Source organism: Choristoneura fumiferana, chromosome 8 (genome assembly GCF_025370935.1).
Source record: "Choristoneura fumiferana chromosome 8, NRCan_CFum_1, whole genome shotgun sequence".
In the NCBI taxonomy this organism is placed as follows: Eukaryota; Metazoa; Arthropoda; class Insecta; order Lepidoptera; family Tortricidae; genus Choristoneura; species Choristoneura fumiferana.
The window spans coordinates 4,722,796-4,741,862 of NC_133479.1; the positions used below are offsets into that span (position 1 = coordinate 4,722,796).

General features: G+C 34.9%; 1 protein-coding gene and 1 non-coding gene across 2 annotated transcripts; both read right to left on the reverse strand.

The window, feature by feature from the left end:
- Positions 1–710: 710 nt before the first annotated feature.
- LOC141429994 (uncharacterized) lies at positions 711–3,043 on the reverse strand. The gene has a single exon (XM_074090525.1). The coding sequence runs from the start codon at positions 2,897–2,899 to the stop codon at positions 878–880; it is 2,022 nt and encodes a 673-aa protein (XP_073946626.1). The 5' UTR covers positions 2,900–3,043; the 3' UTR covers positions 711–877.
- A 15,337-nt stretch (positions 3,044–18,380) lies between these two features.
- TRNAV-CAC (transfer RNA valine (anticodon CAC)) lies at positions 18,381–18,453 on the reverse strand. The gene has a single exon. It is a non-coding gene; the product is annotated as a tRNA-Val (tRNA).
- Between the last annotated feature and the right edge of the window lie 614 nt (positions 18,454–19,067).

The window sequence follows — 19,067 nt, forward strand, 5'->3', positions numbered from 1 at the left end:
CAAGCTTTTATTTAGTTCCACCTGTCCCGTTGTCTGTCTGTAATCAAATCTTTCAAGTTAAATTCGACCAACTTCCAGTAGTTGGATTGACTTGAAATTTGGTATACTTACGTAAATTGCGTGACAATACAATAATGTGGTAGTGACATCCTGGTTGTCCGGCCAGGATCATCTCCACAGGAGGGAATTCTTCAACGATTAATGGCATCGACTTGAAATTTGGTATGCAAATATATAGTTTGGGTGATAATACAAGTACAGTCAACAAAAAGTATAGTCAGCAATAATCCTTGAATTAAAAATGATTTTTTTTATCAAAAACTTGTTTAAAAAAATCTCGTATCTTAATTCAATACGTCAATTTTGTTGATACCTCTGCCACTAACTACACGAAAATACATATGAATCGCACAGACTTAGCTATATTTCATATGCGATAGCGGCTTAAAAAGGTAAAAGGTTATATTTTTATATAAGGACTTCTGCATGGTGACGCTTGTATCAATCAGTTGCATTCATTCGAGGAAACTGAATGGCGTGCTAGAGTGGAACCTTTTCGTAATCAATTTCACCATGATTTCTTTATTTAGCAAATGTATGGAATGTCAATATGACACCAGTAGCACAAAGGTTCTACTCTGGTATGCGCTTCACTTATTTTTGACATTCAACACCAGAGTCAATAACATTTAAAAATAAATAGAGAAAAATCTTGTTGGACTGTAACTTAACTTTATTGAACTGAACAATCTTTAAAAACTTTTTCAATATGACAATGTATGTAATCAGTATTTAATCACCTATCAAATACAAGTTTGTTCGGCAAAACAAATTGACTTTGTAAGAAGATTTCTCATATGCGACACGATTAAATTTTCTACGTTATCCGACATTGTGGTCTCGAACTTATTGTGCATGAACACGCAGCCAACATCTTCACATAGTCCCTGCCACAGGCAGGAATATACTCGCAAGGGGGTTGGTGTATACAGTCCGGTATCGCACCTCCTTTCCTACGTATCACCATCACCTGTCCAAGACACTTCGGTATCATTAAACACGGCGGTTTGTGAGGACATTTCAAACGATGAGGCTGCTCCACCTGCGTGATACCATCAGATACTGAAGACTCTTGATCATGTTTATTAACACTGATGTCTGACAGCTCAAAGCTACAATTAGGTAGTTCAGAAAGTGGCATATGCTCGCATGAGAACCTTGTGATCTTCTGTTCAGTTTCTATCAAACATACGGGTACTCTGTGGCACGATGGTTCATGCTCGCAAGATCCCATGAACTCCGGATTGCGGGATGACTTGTAACAAATAGGCACTACTTCACATTGGGAACTGTGATTGCAAATATGCCTCATTTTATCTGGTGTCTTGTCTTGCCCACACTTTAACTCAACGCTTGGTAACTGGCAGATTTCTAGGCGGTGATTCATTTTAGGATCAGCTTTTCTGCGCGCTGTCGTTATTTGCCAGATATCAAGAGGCTTTGGCGCCTGATGAGGTAGGTTCACGCAACCGTTGATTAGTATGCATGGAGGATTGTGAATGCAGAGTACTTCGCCATTATATTTTTCCTTTAATGCTTTAGTGAGGCCTTCGTGTGAGAGCTGACATGACTTACTGTTATCAGGAAAGGTCAATTTTGTAAGTGGTTTCTCGTGATTCGGTGTTTTACTAGCGCATTTACTAAAACACTTACCAGAGCATTTCAATTTAGAATTTGGGGAGTTTGATCTCTTGGAGGTCGTCGGCGAGGACTGTCGTGAAGACTGTGGTGTGAGCTCAAACATGCTGCGTTTGCCTGATATTGATTCGCAAGTCTGACATTCATTGATTTTTTGAGTTGTTGGTTTATTCGATTTGCGATTGTTAGGAATTACTTCACACGTTTCGGTTTGGGTCTCACTAGTTTCCTGAGAAGCTATAAGTTTTGTTTTTGGCTGACGTATCATGTTGCAATTGATTGGTCTACAATCTTCACAAGCTGCTAAGTTCAAAGCTTCCTGATATTTAGCGCTTAATTTATTAAACATAAACTCCCAGAAACTAGAGTTGACGGGCATTTTGCAACAAGCGCTAGTGCTGGGTCCATCATCACGAGCCTGGCAACACTGGCTGTTATAAACTGCATACCTCGAATACTGCTGTGAGCGGTTCAGCAACTGGTTCTTGTTTGTCTTGTGTTTCAGAAACTCCTCCTTGGTTTCTTTATTATGCTCATAGCCTCTCACGTACTTGTACACTTTCTTTTGTCTTAGTTTGACTTCGCTAGCACACACGGTGTTAGTATTAGAGAAATAAGTTTTGGTTGGTTCTTGTACAGGTGTTTGTGTTTTTGGTGCCAGCGGTTGCAGGGTTTTGTCCTCATTTGTGTTAATTGTACGGTAAAGCTGTTGTTTCCTATAAAATTTCCTTATTTGCCGTTGCCGGCAATCAGGACAATACACCCGAGTATTATTAATAGCATTCCTATCGTTTCCTTCCGTGACCGCCATTTTCCTGTTGTTGGAACATTGGATGCTACCCGATAGATTCTTCTTTATATTTTCTTTTGACGTTCCTTGACTACAGTTTCCATTTTGGGATGGTTGTAAATTAAATGTTTCTGTGTTGTTTTCTACTAAACGGCCACAGTGGTGGCAAGGGACTGTCGAAGTAACAACGGATATGGAAAACTTCTGGTGGACACTTTCACATTTACTGGTATTTACCTTATTGTTGGAATCATCTTTTTCTGCAACAAATTTCTTCAAGATATGAGGCCCTATGAGAATACTTTTTGGTTCGTCATCGCCGTGATCACCGAATTCTGAGCTGTCGTAATGTTCACTGATGTACTTTGGGTTGTAAGTTATAACGTCTTCATTTTCAAAGTGATCACTCATCTTGGATTTACATATTATTACACATGCTATAGGAGGTTGAGTTTTGCGGCGTTAGTAGGGAAACATTATGTATTGAATAGGATAGCTACTTGAAATTTTGTTACATTTTTGTTATTTTAATTTGTCTGATGTTGAATGTCAAAAGTGAATTTCTTTTAGTTATGACGTTTGACGTAACAGAGGCATTTAGACTTCTTGTCTGTGGATGCATTAACCTTTAAAAAAAGGCAATACAATAAAATTTAAAATAATATATACCGTCCGGTACGGTACGGTATATTATTTACGGTCAACTACATTTAAACTGAAATCACAGACATAGAGATACTAAAATAAAAATTATTCACTATCAAAACGGAACTGTATAATTAAATACATATTAAAAAAATCTTTAATTCGAAATATTACCTCGCATACATATTTAGTCAAAATTTTAACTCCCTAATTATTCGTATGTACTTAAATAGGAAACGATCTATCACGAGCGTCATTAACAAGTGAACCAAACATTTAAACAAAACGGGGCTGAATGTTTAACGGTCCCTGTGCCCGCCAAAACGAACAATTAAAAAAAAACTAATTAAAAATTCAAAAAAAATCGTCAAACGAATTCTCTGGGCATTGTTTAGAACAATGCGCTTTGAGCGTTTCGTTCGTTTAAAACAAAGGGTGGTTCGAATAGAATTATTATTATAGAAACTAAACGCGGAATTAATATGCAGGATGATACGTCATGCTGAAGCGGCGTGTAGTGGGAGCAAGACCACTTGATACTTGTCGATGACAATTGTTTAAACCTTCTATTTGATAATCAAAACTCGTATTTCACTACAGTTCCTAATCGTACTAATTAAATTATGAATTTGGAAGCGTGAATATTGGATGTTTGTTAGTAAATCACGCAAAAATGGCTGAAGAGGTTAAATGAAGTTTGGCACACACGCAGTTTATTATTTGGATTATGGCGTATATTTTTCATCGTGGTTAAGTCTCAACGGGATAGAGTTAAATGAAATCTTTGCAGACGACGACGCTTTATCTTGCTAATTAGGAAATAAAGTAAGTTGGGATTTGTGGTTACAGAATATTGTTTTTTATGGTTATAAAAATAGACATAGGTTTGACTACAATCGCACAAGAATCCCAAGATGAGCCGAACTTGACCTCCACCTCAGTCTATAAGAATATAAAATGACGCTGTTCTGACTAGATTATAATAAAATACTGTTTTATTACCTCATAGGCTTGTTTTATGTGCTATTACTGATTCACCAGTTAATGGAACTCTCACATTATTTTATCATTCAGCTCTGTTAATTAAGACACCGTTAAAAAGCAATTAATAGTCTGATTAAGGCCCACATTTTAATTAATATTGCGTGTTAATGTTTCTTTAACTAGTTCCGTTGCAGCGTACGAGTATTAGTTGAAAATGAATAGGTATTAGAAATATCAATAATATTATCTTGGTCATAAAAAGTTGTACATTTGCATGCCTCATCGTAATTATAGACACGCAAAGTCCAAAAGACACGAGTTAAGAAGAAATTTCACCTCGATCACGTAAAAAAACACGCTCACAAAATAAAAATAAAATAAAAAGTTACTGCAGGTCAATCCGTCCGTCGAAAAAAAATGATTTAAATTCGACAAATTTAACGTAAACAATTATAATTTACTCTTAGTATGTTCCAGATGTAGTTGTAATCGTAGCGCAGTAGTAGCTTGACTTATGGTCTCATAAGCAGGGGGTCGTGGGTTCGAGTCTGGGCTTGCATTTTTGAGTTTTTTGAACCTTATGTGTGAAATTCCATTTGAAATTTGCCATGACCCTTATACATCTGTGAAAAAAATCAGTGGTGAATGTGAAGTTCCCAATCCGCATTACGGCCCAAGCCCTCTCATTCTGAGCCTCCTGTGCCCTCCAGTGGGATGTATAAAGGCCAAGATGATGATGATTTTCTTGTAGCTACAAAACTTGTGCGAATTTTTTTTCAATAAAACGTAACAGTAGTTTTCCCCATATTTTTTATTTGTTGTAAATATTTGTAATAGAGTTCCATAAAACTTAAAGGCTTAAATTAAACGATTTTCAATTAGGAGCCATATTATGTAGCTAAGATCGTTATTTTTACCTTAGCAGAGTTTAATACGAGTAACACAATTGTTTTATCGTTTTCGTAACCAAGTATCAAAACGCAGCGTTCTCAGTTTTTTAGCAACGTCACACCATAAAATAATAGAAAAAGGAAGGTGAATACCGGCACGTATATTTTATAGTATAAAGAATCGAAAGGGTTGATAGTAAGGGGTGCGACCCTCAGGTGATCTAATGGCGAGCGGCTGTGCTTTCTTTTTTTAACTCTATTAAGTTTCGGTTGGTGCTGCGGTTTGAAACAAAAGACCGTTGGACGAGGATTAAGACTGTTTAGTTTTGACCTATATTCAGAACGTTTTACGATGTGACCAGTTAGGAAAAGCTTTTATTTAACTTGCAATGTTTAATGGCATGTTGGTTTGTTTGGCACGGAAATGATTCAGTAAAATTAAAAGACAAACATTACGTATATTAGATGTGTTTATTTTTCCAAAAAACTATTAAGTACCTCGATTTTTTATAAATAACAATGTACTGTCAGTCTTTTATTGATTTATTTTAATTTGGGTTCTAATTTATCTTTAAATCTTTAATTTATTTAGTTTTAATTTGCTTTTAAACTTAAAAGCCGACATCATTTTATTAATTTAGTTTATAATGTCAAGATTTTTCTGCTTTTTTATTGTATGTTGTTCAACTTTAAATATAATTAATGAATTCAATGACATTTCATTAAATTTTATTCTGATTTCCAATTATTAAGTACTAATTTGCTAAAGTAGACAAGTAATTGTCAATTTATGGCTCCAATTGATAAATTAAGCACTGTTCTACTAATATAATTAATTAGTCTAATCTGTTACTATATATACTATGTATAAGTAATGTAATGTTAGAGAATCTCACTGCAAAGCTTCAGGTCCCAGGGTCGATTCCCGATCGGGGCAGATATTAAGAACGAAAACTACGAATGATTGTTTTCAAGTATTGGGTGTTTAATATCGATATAAGTCTGCATCTATCTATACAATTACGTATATCTATTGACATCCACAATGTAAGCTTTGCATATCTTAATTAAGACCTACCTATATAATAGACAACGCACTATTTTAATAGTTTTTGATACTTTGGTGCGTGGTGGTGGTGTTATTGTGACAGAAAACTAACATTTATAGCACAGCGACCACATCTGCGATATAATCTCACAATCTGTAACGGAGAAATCGAAATTTGAAAAATGTTATAAGAAATTTAAAGTACTTCGAAACTTATCATATCGCGCTGTCGTATAATTAGAGTCATTAGCATAAAATGATCATCACGTTTATCTCACGTGCGCCAGCGTTATCTATAACTATTAACAGTTGCGACATAGGGTAAAAGCACCAGTGGCCAGGCAAAACAATGTTGTCGGCCTTTTTTGTATTAGTACGAGTACCTACTTAACTTAATAAAAATAGTCTTCGTTTTTGTGCTCCACGGTAAATGTTTATTTTCTACGATTTTTGTATACAAACTACAGCTATTACGTCGAAATAAGTGTCTGCTGCATAAAACTACGACGCAATTCATTGGTACGCGTGAATTTCCCAATCCGCATTGAACCCGCGTGGATACTATGTCCAAGCCCTCTCATGCATGGGTACCCAGCATGGATGATTACAGTCACTTCAGTGGCTATGTAATCGGAATTACAATCGCTTTCACTAGTTCTTTAGGACGGAATAGGACACGGTATAGGACAAGGGTAGATAGAGATGGTGAATGCAATTGCGAGCGGCCAAGCTTTCATTTATTTAATCTATTGGGTTTGGTTGAAAGTTTTTGGTTTCATGTGAAATGTATAAATGTAAATCATATGACACTTGAATAAAAAAACTTTTGTTAAATAAGTAATAGCCAAGAACTCAACTCTCTCTCAAAAAAATGCCGATCAGTTTAGCATATTATGTTTTAGAAAAAACTATTTTTAAGGTCAATTTATATGTGCGTGCGATATTGTGATGTAAAATATAAAAAAGTTACGATTTTAATTAGCACGTGTTTTTTATTATATCATTATACCTACTTACTTCTCTTAGACGTTGGTTTTTTTACAATCAATAATGTAATGGCCAACAATTGCACACGCGGAGGCGGTCTACACAAAGGCTTTTTCCTTCTTTATTTCTATGAAAAAAAACCTTTGTTTATTAAGAGCTTAATATCTTTTTCATTCACTAATGTTATAATTTACTGCCCATTTTTATTTTTAAACTACAATAAAGAATTAAGCAGACCATATCCAATGTTTATTATCCTAACGAAACCTGACTTGATGGCAAGCGTTTTAACTTCGAACGTCGTAAACAGTCGACTACTAGTGCTTTTACCCTATCAAATATTTTTGAGCTACAACTGTAAACTGTCACTTGGCGTGGGAACTATGTTTTGGAAACATAGTTAACTTAACTGTTCTGGTAGTTTTTATTACCGTTCCGTAACGCTTAAATTTGAATTAACCGTGCGCGTACGCATGTTCTGTAGTAACGGTGTGCAGATGTGCCTATGTAAGGCGGTTTGACCAACGCATTTTAGTGACCACTCAGAATCGTCGATTTGTGTAATCGCATGGCAATGATAAATTTCCATATTGAAATGTGCCTAAGAAGTTAGAGCCATAACAGTATATTTCCCTAAGTTGGTCGGTTACAATTTTAATAAAAAAATGGGTATGACGAATTAATACCAAGGTGAAATGAAATCTGTAGAAAGCACAAATGACCCGAGTCACCTTTTACTTATCACTACATTTTTTTCATATGTGAACACCTATTTGCTCCTATATATTGTGTGCTAATTTTACTTTATTCTTCACGGAAACTCAACATATTTTATCTCACTAATATTATAATCGTGAAAGTTTCTAAGACTGTTTGTTACTTCACGTCTAAACCGCGAATCAATTTATATGAAATCTGGTAAACAGATAGTGGAGTCCCAGGGGACATAGGATAGTTTTTATCCCGGGAAATTGCATAGTTCCCGCGTGATAGCGATAAACTAATTCTACGTAGATGGAGTCGCGGGCAATAGCTAGTATTTATTTAATTGAAAAAAACTCACAGAACATCTATTGACTTGCCTTGTTCTTGCCTCATCGACTGTAATTTTTGTTGACATCTAGGTATCCGTACCAAATTTCAAATCAAACCCGATAACTAAAAGCGAGTGAAATCCAATATAAAATATACTGGCAACAATGCAGCCTTACCCGGCTCTAGAATTAAATTTTACGCTGTAGGGCGGGTGCAGGCTGAAAATCAGCGCTGCCAGTTTTTTTTTTGCTCGCAGCTTATGCTGAGCCTGAGCCCATTGCCACCTGCTTATGTGCAATTGTTTTTTATTTGTGTACTCCTGTCTTATGTCTGTGGCATAGATGTTTTTTTTATTATTATTATTTTATTTATTATACTTACGGTACGAAATGCAAGACTTAACCAACAAACAAATATTACAGCTTAAATAAACGCACGTAAAAAAAATGTGTCAGTTTTTGACTTTACAATCCACTGCTTTTCTCAAACAATTTGGTTACAACAGTTACGCGAAACAGCACATTTTTTGCAGTCACCTTGTAGGTAAATAAAGTGCGTCACATACACCCCACATGTCAGAGCCGAACGCCCTCCGATCAATCGGCATAGTCTCGATTGGCTACCCCGCGCGTCGCCGACCAAAGTATCAAGACCTTTCGGTGTATACGAGTACTACGTATGTAGTTAAGGGTGTTCTTTCAGTAAAGAAAAAAAAAATTGATGACAACACAAATATTAAATATTTTTTAATAGAAAAAATAGGTTTTTCGAGATTGCTAAACAAAAAAAAATATCGGCCTTTTGGACTTTATCGGACTTCACAGCATGAGAATATGTTGTTATCAAAGATAAAAACTCAGAGAAATAAAAATTACGAGGTTTAGTATAAATGGATTGCTAAAAATAATTGATTAGTAACATATATTTGGAATGTTTTTTAATATCACTTAAATATAACTAACATTTTGCTATATGACATACCGAGTACGTACAAAAATAATTTAAGTGAAAATCCTTTAACAATAATTTCTTACAAAAACCTGACTCATATCGTCCTTCGTATACTCGTACACCTTTAAAAATAAACAAAACCACGCAAGTTCATAAGGGCCGTTTCACACTCCCCAAAACCGAGAGCCCGAGAGCTCAACTGCGACTGGCCGCCATATGTGATGCGATAAAAAATTTATTTTCCTGATTTCCCCCATTTTAGTGACGTCCCATCCCAGGGGAACCGTCCAATCAAATTGAATCTCGATTGACGTTAGAATTTTTCGTTTTTTGCGGTTCTAATTTCGCATGGATTTTAGTTGATTGATTGAAGCGTGTATAGTAATCACGATGATTGAATAAAAATGTTTTTTTACATATAACGAATTTGCGAAATACCAGGGGTTCTTCTTGAATTTTATATCAAATTCTTCTTTACCGACATTTTTAATAAAAACTAGTTTGTTTGTAAATGAATAAAACGACCTACTTCCAAGCTATTATTAAACAAAATTTCTTGAATAACGTACAATAAATTCTTAAATATAATTACCTACTTAGTGATTCTTTCATACAAAAAATGAATGAATGAAATGGCAACGAAGATGCTTCTTCTTATTTCTTTTACGTAGAATTTGATAACATCACTAACAAACAAACAACAAATTTTAAAAGTTTAACATTCATACTGATTGTAAATAATATAAATAATAAACTTAATAAATTTAACAAAAAATAAATTTAAGATAACTAGTAGCACTATCAGGAAAAGTGATAGGCTTATGATACCAAAAATTCAATAAAATAAAATGTTGTAAGTAAAAAAAAACAAAAAAAATCCTTAATGAAATAAAGATTATTAAAAGGACATCTTGTATAATACTATTATACCACTTTACTACTATTATATTGAAACTGTCAGTATAATTTAAAAAATATCGTGGGACATATCTTGTTATAATATTTTATTTAAATAAAGTCCGCTACCTTCTACCTTATATTAACATAACACTGGCCATCTTATTTCGCACAATTCAAATTTCGTATCCGATAACTTGTCTGAATGCATTAAAAAGGAACGATTCGCATTTGCATACGAGTACTCGATTCTGACATTTCGTATTACCATAAATATTCGTATAATCAATCGATTTTTCTAAATGTATGTCCATTGTGTTGTCCCAACTTTGCAATGAGGTGTCGCACAGTGCTTGCGATGTTTTAAAAAAGATAAAGAAAAAAAATGTATTTTTCGTCAAATTATGCTATAGGTAGGTACTTTACATAAATGTAAAGTTTTGTGCCTCTAGTATGCTGTGTGTGTAGTTGTGCTGAGCATAATAAAATATTCTGCGTGGAACTAGATATACTAAATATCCTACTTAAAATCCTATCTTACTATAGTAATCAGAAACTTTGCCATCATCACCATCATCAGCCTACCTACAGCAATCCACTGCTGGACATAGGCCTCTTCCATGGCGCGCCACAACACTCTGTCTTCAGCCCCTCGCATCCATCCGCCGCCAGCGACCCTCTTAAGGTCGTCGGTCCACCGTGCCTCAGGACGCCTTACACTACGTTTTCCCGCCCGTGGTCTCCATTCGAGGACTCGTCTGCTCCACCGTTCATCGGTCCTGCGACAGACGTGGCCAGCCCAACGCCACTTCAGCAAACTAATTCTCTGAGCTACGTCGGTGACTTTCGTTCTTTGACTTTGTAAAAAGGTTTATTATTTAATCATGCAACAATGTCCGGACCTATTGAGATTAAATTAATAACTATGGGTAAGTAATCATCGTGCGTGTAAAAAGCGTGTAATCTCAGAAAATTTGCATACGCGGGATGGCGTTAATAGAAATCTTGGCAGATGAAGTCACGGGTGACAGCTAGTGAAAAAAGCTTCTATTATTAAAAAAAGGTGACATGACAACACACTTCAAGCTAGGTACACTTTGAGTTCAATATAAATCTAAATCATCTCTAGATCGCAAAATTATTGGAAAAGTTAAATTACGACATTTAATAAGCAATCTATTGATGTGACTGATAAAAAAAATTAACTCAAAATATAAACATTAAAATATCGCCTACCGTGTGCACTAACCCTTTATTTCCCACGGTGCACGACGTATGTAAATCGATGAATCTTCGACCTTTGCGGAAGCTAAGATATTCAAATTTGGAACACAATTCTTTATTTGTTATTCCAAATTTGAATAATTCCGTTCCCGCGGGATAGTGGAGTTGGGTTTAAATTACAACAGTGTTACTATATAAGCTTAGACAGTCGTTAAACATGTGTTTTATATGACTTAGTTCACAGAAAACCGTTATTTCATCCATACGTATTTTATGGGAATATGCATGGTTATTTTTCTAGTAAATAACGTCGTACAAAACTGAAAATCATTAAATAATAAGGAAATAAACAAGAATTATTCGATCAAAGACATATAATTTATTGAATCAAGCGTTAGCGGAGGTCCATATCAATGAACTAAAAGAATTTCTTTGCTCACCCGCGAACTTATCAAAATCAGTTATCAAAATATGCGTGTTCATGCAGCAGCAGCAGGCTCTGAAGATGAGCCTAGCTCTGGTTGAGTTCGAAACGCGTTAGTGTATTGTGGTGGTGGTTTGTGTGATTTGTGTGTGTTCTTACAGTGTGGAGGTGGAAGAACTGCATGAACTGAACACGCATAATTTTGCATAAACTTAGCTATCATAAGGTCGCGGGTGAGCAAAGAAATTATTTTAGTTCATTCAAAGACATAATTACAATTAATTAACAGCGTACTTAAATAACAGTCACTTATTTAAGTACGCTGTCCGACATATTTTGTCGTTTCTCGTCAAAGAGGGCTCGAACGGAAAGACGACTTTTTAAAATAGCCCTCAAATTTCAAAATAGGTATCGATTTCGAAAAAAAAAATACAAACCAAAAATCATTTTTAATTCACCTAAAAACAAAAGTTTATTTAGCAAAGAACAATTACTACAATGAATACGGTACATCTATCAGAAACTAGGCTGAGCCTGTAGCTTGGAATCTTGCGAGTGCAATTTCTTTAATATTTATTATTCTTTTCAATAGGGGAAAAGGCAAAGGTTGAACACCATACAGCCAAGTGAGCCCGATTAACAAGATTAACTAAAGTGTGAGCGTGGCAGAAGTTATTGTTACATCCTAAAATAGAAACCATGAATTTGCGTTTACAGTGTGCTCTATATAAATTTTGTGCGTTAATGTACATGTTTTTACAAGCTTTTATTTAGTTTCACCTGTCCCGTTGTCTGTCTGTAGGTCTGTCTGTCTGTAATCAAATCTTGCAAGTTAAAATCGACCAACTTCCAGAAGTTGGATTGACTTGAAATTTGGTATACTTATGTAACTTGCGTGACAATACAATAATTTGGCAGTGACATCCTGAGAGTCCGGCCAGGATCGTCTCCACAGAACGGAACTCTTCAACGGTTAATGGCATCGACTTGAAATTTGGTATGCAAATGTAATTTGAGTGACAATGCAAGTACAGTCAACAAAAAGTACATTCAGCAAAAAACAGCTTCTATTAGAAATGAAATTTTTACCAAAAACGGATGGTATTACTATGGTGCCTCTGTTAATATACAAACTACTTTTTGCCCCAAACATTCGATGTCTGGTAATAACTTTAAAATTGTACAGTCGAGAAAATAACGTGCCATTAAATCGACCAATGACAGGACAGCTGCGATGTGTCATCAGAGGTTATAGCTGTTAACTAATAGTGTTTTTTAGTACAGTGTAGGTGGCGGTTCTACTGTTTTTTACATACAGAAACATCTTCATATTATAAAAATGCTGACATGCCAACGCACAGCCCAAACTTTTTTTTAAGCTTTGCATAAAGATTTTTTTTTGTAAATTAGACTGGAAAATTTTGGCTATCCCGCGGGAACGATACCATTTTCAGGGATAAAAGCTATCCTTTGTCCTTTTCATGGTCCCAAACTATCTCTCTGCCAAATTTCATTTCAATCGAGTCAGCGGTTTAATCGTGTTTACGTCTTGTAAAAGGCAAAATTAGTTTCGAATTTGTAATATTAGTTTTTATTACATCGATTTTGTGAAAAAATCGTAGAGCCAACTTTGCCTAATTGTATTTTCCGGACGGTCACTAAATAATACGATCCAGATTATCGTCAAAATTTTGTTAAAAAGTATTAAAAAACTTTTTTACTGATAACAGTGTCAAAATAATGACAATTGTACAGGGAAACCTTCATAATACGAGGCCGACTCACATTTGACCATATCCTTTTAAATATCCTTGTCATTTTTAATTATTAACAACCTAATTCGCAGATTGTACTTTTTCCTTTATACTTACTTAACAGGCAGATGTTAAAATAATTGTTCAACACGCATGCAAATTTACGGCAATATACATAACAATAATAAGTAATAACTAACCAATAAAAATAATCCTTTAAAAAACGAGCAGATGTTCTTGAAACAAAAGTGAAAAAAATGACAATTACATTTTTTCCTATTACGAGAAAAAAACACCCTATAAGATTTTTTCTTGGTAAGTATTGAGCGTTGAGAAAAAATGCCATACAGGGTGTGTTTAACTCAATGATATGCAAATGAGTATTCGTGAAATATTGTGCCTATTGAAAAGAGTTCAGTATGGGGTCACTTTTTTTTTCTTAAAAAAAAACGTCGAAAAAAGTTTTTGCGGGGACTTAACCCTATAAAAGAAGCTCAATCGTGTTTGTAATTTCATCAATCTGATATTTTATAAGTAGTTTTACGTAGATACCATTGACATTTTTCATCATCTTGAAACGAACTTTGTGTGTTAATATCCAAGAAACCATTATTTTAATTAATAAAAAGAAAAAAATATTAACGATGCAGAATGTATTAAAATTTAAATTGAACGATTTATCGTTGAGTGGGAAGCATGAGTCAGAGTTATCAAGCCAGCCTTTGTGGTCAAATGTTATTTTTGTTATAAGTCCATTTAGATTTTCGTGACACATCATTTTGGTGGATACAGGAACACCGTTAAATACAGAGGTTTTCAATTTGGTATGTAAAGAAAAAAAAAATAAAGAAACGCAAGAAAGAAGGAAAACGAGAATTCGTTACATTATAAAAAATAAAAATAGTTAATACCTACGTATAGATAGTGGCACGAGAGCTGAAGTGAATGATTACATACTCGTACACAGCTACGACATATCGTGTAATGACAGCAGGATTTTGACATTTACTCGTTCATTTCGTTCATTCGCCTTTTGTGCAATCAGTTCTTTTTGTAGCTGGGTCATTCACTTCAACTCTCGTGGCACTATCTCTACACTATCTATATCCCGGTGACGAAATGATCCCGAATCAGCATAATGCTCTTGCGGACGGCACTGGTAATTAGGTGATTCTGAGAGGAGGCCTGTGCCCAGAAGTGGGACGTATATAGGCTGGGATGATGATGATTTTTCAAAAGTGTTTTTAAATAAAAAGACACATCTCGATCGCTTACCTTCTTTCTAATGCTAAAAAATCGAAGTGTAGGCTATGGCATTGTCAAGAGTTATCAAATGTCCCATTCAACTACTAAACCGGCTGTCATCGTTCATCCACCATTACCTCTCATATTTCGTTTTCTAGAATTTTTTTACCGTACAACGGCAAAAACTACTAGACACTGGCAAAATTGTCCTCGAATGGACAGAGCCATATTTTTTTAAAAGAAACAACAACTACCAAACCTAATGGGTCATGAGCGAAGCCGTATTTAAAGGCTAGGTTTAAAGAACTTAATCTAAACATTAATAATCGACCTTGCATTGCGTCGGGTGTTAATGAAACAATCAACAATGTATTTCGTATGTGTGTTTGTGTGTGTGACGTAACTAAGAGTCGACCAATTAGTTCGCCACGTTTTTAACCATTCGTTAACGAACCGTTAAATTATTATTTTATGCAACATTAAAACAATGGGCTAATTATTTAAACTGTGTAGTTAACTCTAAGCTTAAATTGCGTACATGCTAGTTTTATTCGTGACTTCTCTCGGGAGTAGGTAAACAAAAACATTTAACTATTATTTTTTTTAAATTCAAGGTTATAAATAAATAAATATCACGGGACAATTCACAGGTCAAAGTAAGCTTAGAAAAGCTTGTGTTATGGGTACTAAGCAACGGATAAATATAATTATATAGATATAGATACATACTTAAATACATATTAAACACCCAACACCCGAGAACAAACATTCGTATTTTTCATACAAATATCTGCCCCGACACGGGAATCGAACCCGGGACCTCAAGCTTCGTAGTCAGGTTCTCTAACCACTAGGCCATCTGGTCGTCTAAAAAGGGAAAGATTATACATGTTTGTATGTGACATCACATGCATAGAGAAAAGCGTTTTAGAAAGAGAAAAAAAATCGCTATCAATCCGATTTTCAACCAAATATATTTTTCTTTTCGCCAAACTTTGTATATCTATATTTTCATAATAATTAATAATATATATAGGATAATAATACGGCAAATTCTGGAGTCAGATACAGTATTAATGCCCAAATGATAACATAACCTTTAACGAGCCGAGTCACAAACAGTTTTCACAAATTAGATTTTAATTATAATAGAAACCACCACTCGGGTCATCGTCTAAGCCGAAATTGATGTAATCGGCATGAATGCCCACTGACTAACAGTTTTGAGAAACCACGCCCACTTGGATCGCTCTGAGTCAGTTGATTCGCTCATTAAGTCCAATTTAGTTATTGTTATTCCTGGAAATTAAAAAAACTGTTTTCCTCAAGTGCAATAAATGGAGAGGAGATCCTTTAAAGCAAAATTAAATATTAAGAATGTGTAGAAATTTAATTATTTACTTTCTGATACTGTTACATTGAATATGAACGAAAACTTATTATAAATATCAAAACAGCTGCTCCCATTATAGTAGCAAAGTTTTATTTTGTTTCAGTGTGTGTTTGTAAATTAGAACAAAACTACTTTTGTATTCAAATTCAAATTCAAATCATTTATTCAGTAAATAGGCCGCAATGGGCACTTTTACACGTCATTTTTAAACTACCAGCGCTTTCGGAAAGACCATCATTGCCAAGAAGAATGCGCCGCAAGAAACTTGGCAGAAAGTCATTTTTTCATAATAATATAATTACAAATAATAAAAACTATAAAAAACTATAGTATACAATTAAAGAAAAAAAATTACAAAAAAATAGGTATATATATGCGATCGATGCGTATGAAAATGCGATCAACGGCAAGCGTACTGGCGACTCTTAAAACCAACCCACGGGCGCTGTACAATTCTCCATACAAATAATTTACGCCGTCGCTATCGAGTCCGATCACTGTAAAGTCATGGTAGTGGTACAGCGCCTCTACAAATAATTTACGCCGTCGCTATCGAGTACGGTCAATGTAAACTCATGGTAGTGGTGCAGGTGTCAGCAGGGCTACTACGAAACTTGAAACTCGAAGTTCGCGTCGTGTGGTCCCTGTCGCTCTCGTATTAAACAGTATAAGTGTCAGACGGACCGCACGACACGAACTTCGAGTTTCGTAGTAGCCCTGCGGACTCGCGTATGTCTAACAGTGGACGTCCTACGCCCGAAATGGTGATGATGATCCAAAAAACGAAATAAAATCATAAAACTTTCGAACGTTGCAATGGGCACACAAACCCGCATACTGAAGCTACTATAAAGCAGCGTGCACACTATACCCTTTTGTTTTATTTTTAAAGCGCTCTAGAACAATGGGTTAATTGTTCGGGCGCCCCGCTAAGTAGATTCCTCTATTCTTTATGCAAATGAATTTTATTGAACGTTTTTTTTTTGTTTTTGAAAGGTCATGCGGGCGCGGTGCACGTGTGCAGTACCCTTTATATGAGATTTGACGAGAGTGAAAAGGGGTCACGTGATTTTATACATACTTATATTTATATGGTACGATGTATTGAGCACAGGTAATTAAATGAATCGAAGATATATGTGTTAGGAAATTAAGAATTTTCATTTACATAGACATACAGTTAAGGTGACCCGGGGCTATTGTATCTGGGGGGGTATTATTATACCTAAATGTGAAAGTTTGTAAATATGTTTGGATGTTTGGCTGTTTGTTACTCAATCACGTCTAAACCGCTAAACCAATTTAGATGAAATTCGGTATACAGATAGTTTTAGTCCCGGGGAGAACATAGGATAGTTTTTTATCCAGGAAAATTGCATAGTTCCCGCGGGATAGCGATAAACCAATACTATACTATAAATAAAATCAAAAGTAATTTGTAAATGCATCGCTTCAGAAAAGCTGTTCTCATTTAACTTATTATTTTTAAAGTTTCGTAGCTTTACAAGAAACTTAGGTATAGTGTGTATGTTTCCGTCCGTCTATCCATAGCTTAGCTTAGGCCTTACAGACTGTTAGTGATAGTGTTAGGAGCAATTTTGAAAAATCCCATAGTCTAGCTAGTGTATCTAATAAACATATATTAGAGTCTACTACTACTACTTTTTATCCAATATTCCCGGGATCAATGAAGACCACAATAATTATAATTTTTGGGAATTCTTAATGTATTTTTGCATTCAAAATCGCGGGCAACAGTTAATTTTTTATGAATAGTTCTACATTTATTTTCTTGTTGTTTAGAAACGAATTAAAATCTTTGTTATAAATAAAATAAATAAATATCATGGGACACTTGACACCAATTGGTCTAGTCCCAAACTAAGCAAAGCTTGTACTACATAGATAAATACATACTTAAATACATATTAAACATCCAAGACCCGAGAACAATCATTCGTGTTATTCACACAAATATCTTCCCCGGCCGGGATTCGAACCCAGGACCTCAAGCTTCGTAGTCAGGTGCTCTAACCACTTGGCCATCCGGTCGTCTAACGGTCGTCGGTTATGTATTTATTATAGTAGATGTTTTGTTAGTACTAGTACCTACAAAAGGTGTGGTGTGATTTTTAAACAAATACCTAAATACATACTAACTTAATCATATATTCGGTGTAATTTATCTGATAAAAATAATTGTAACCTCTACAATGAAAACAAAGTCAAAATTGATAAATTCGACAAGCTATCAACAGATAAACCAAACATTGCTAAACCAATATCAGAGGACTACCATTAAAACAAAATCAAAAAGTATTTTTTTGATTTTTCTTATAAAAATAATAGTTTAAATAATAAGAAGAAAACCTAAAAATGATATTTAAATAAAAAAACAATGCAAAAAGCAACATCTGTTTCCGCCCGGGATCGAACCGGGGGCCTTGTGCGTGTGAAGCACACGTGATAACCGCTACACTACGGAAACTTGATAACTCCGTGCGAAATATTCATTTACTTTCTATAACACCAATACGTAACATTATTTTAAATGAGATTTCTAGCCCTATCAATCTTTCGTAAACAAAGTCTAGCTTTAGTTTAGAATAAAATTTATGGACTGAGGTATTTTTAAGAACTAATTAATAAATAAAGAAATATCATGGGACACCTGACACCAATTTGACCTAGTCCCAAACAAAGCGAAGCTTGTACTATGGAAACTAGGCAATGGATAAACATACTTATTATTATATAGATAGATACATACTTAAATACATATTAACATCCAAGACCCGAGAACAAACATTCGTATTATTCATACAAATGCCGGCCGGGAATCGAACCAAGGACCTCAAGCTTCGTAGTCAGGTTCTCTAACCACTTGGCCATCCGCTCGTCTAATTAATTATACAGTAAGTAAATCACGTTTTACTACCATGTTCTTATTTAGTCGGACTGATTTATAACTTCGTACGTGGCAGTTTTTTTACTGTTGGTTTTAAAACATTGATTGTCTATGCGTCCGTAAACCACAGACAATCAACTTAGGAATGTGACGTATTCATCGAAAATTACTGTGCATGGTTTATTTGGTCATAA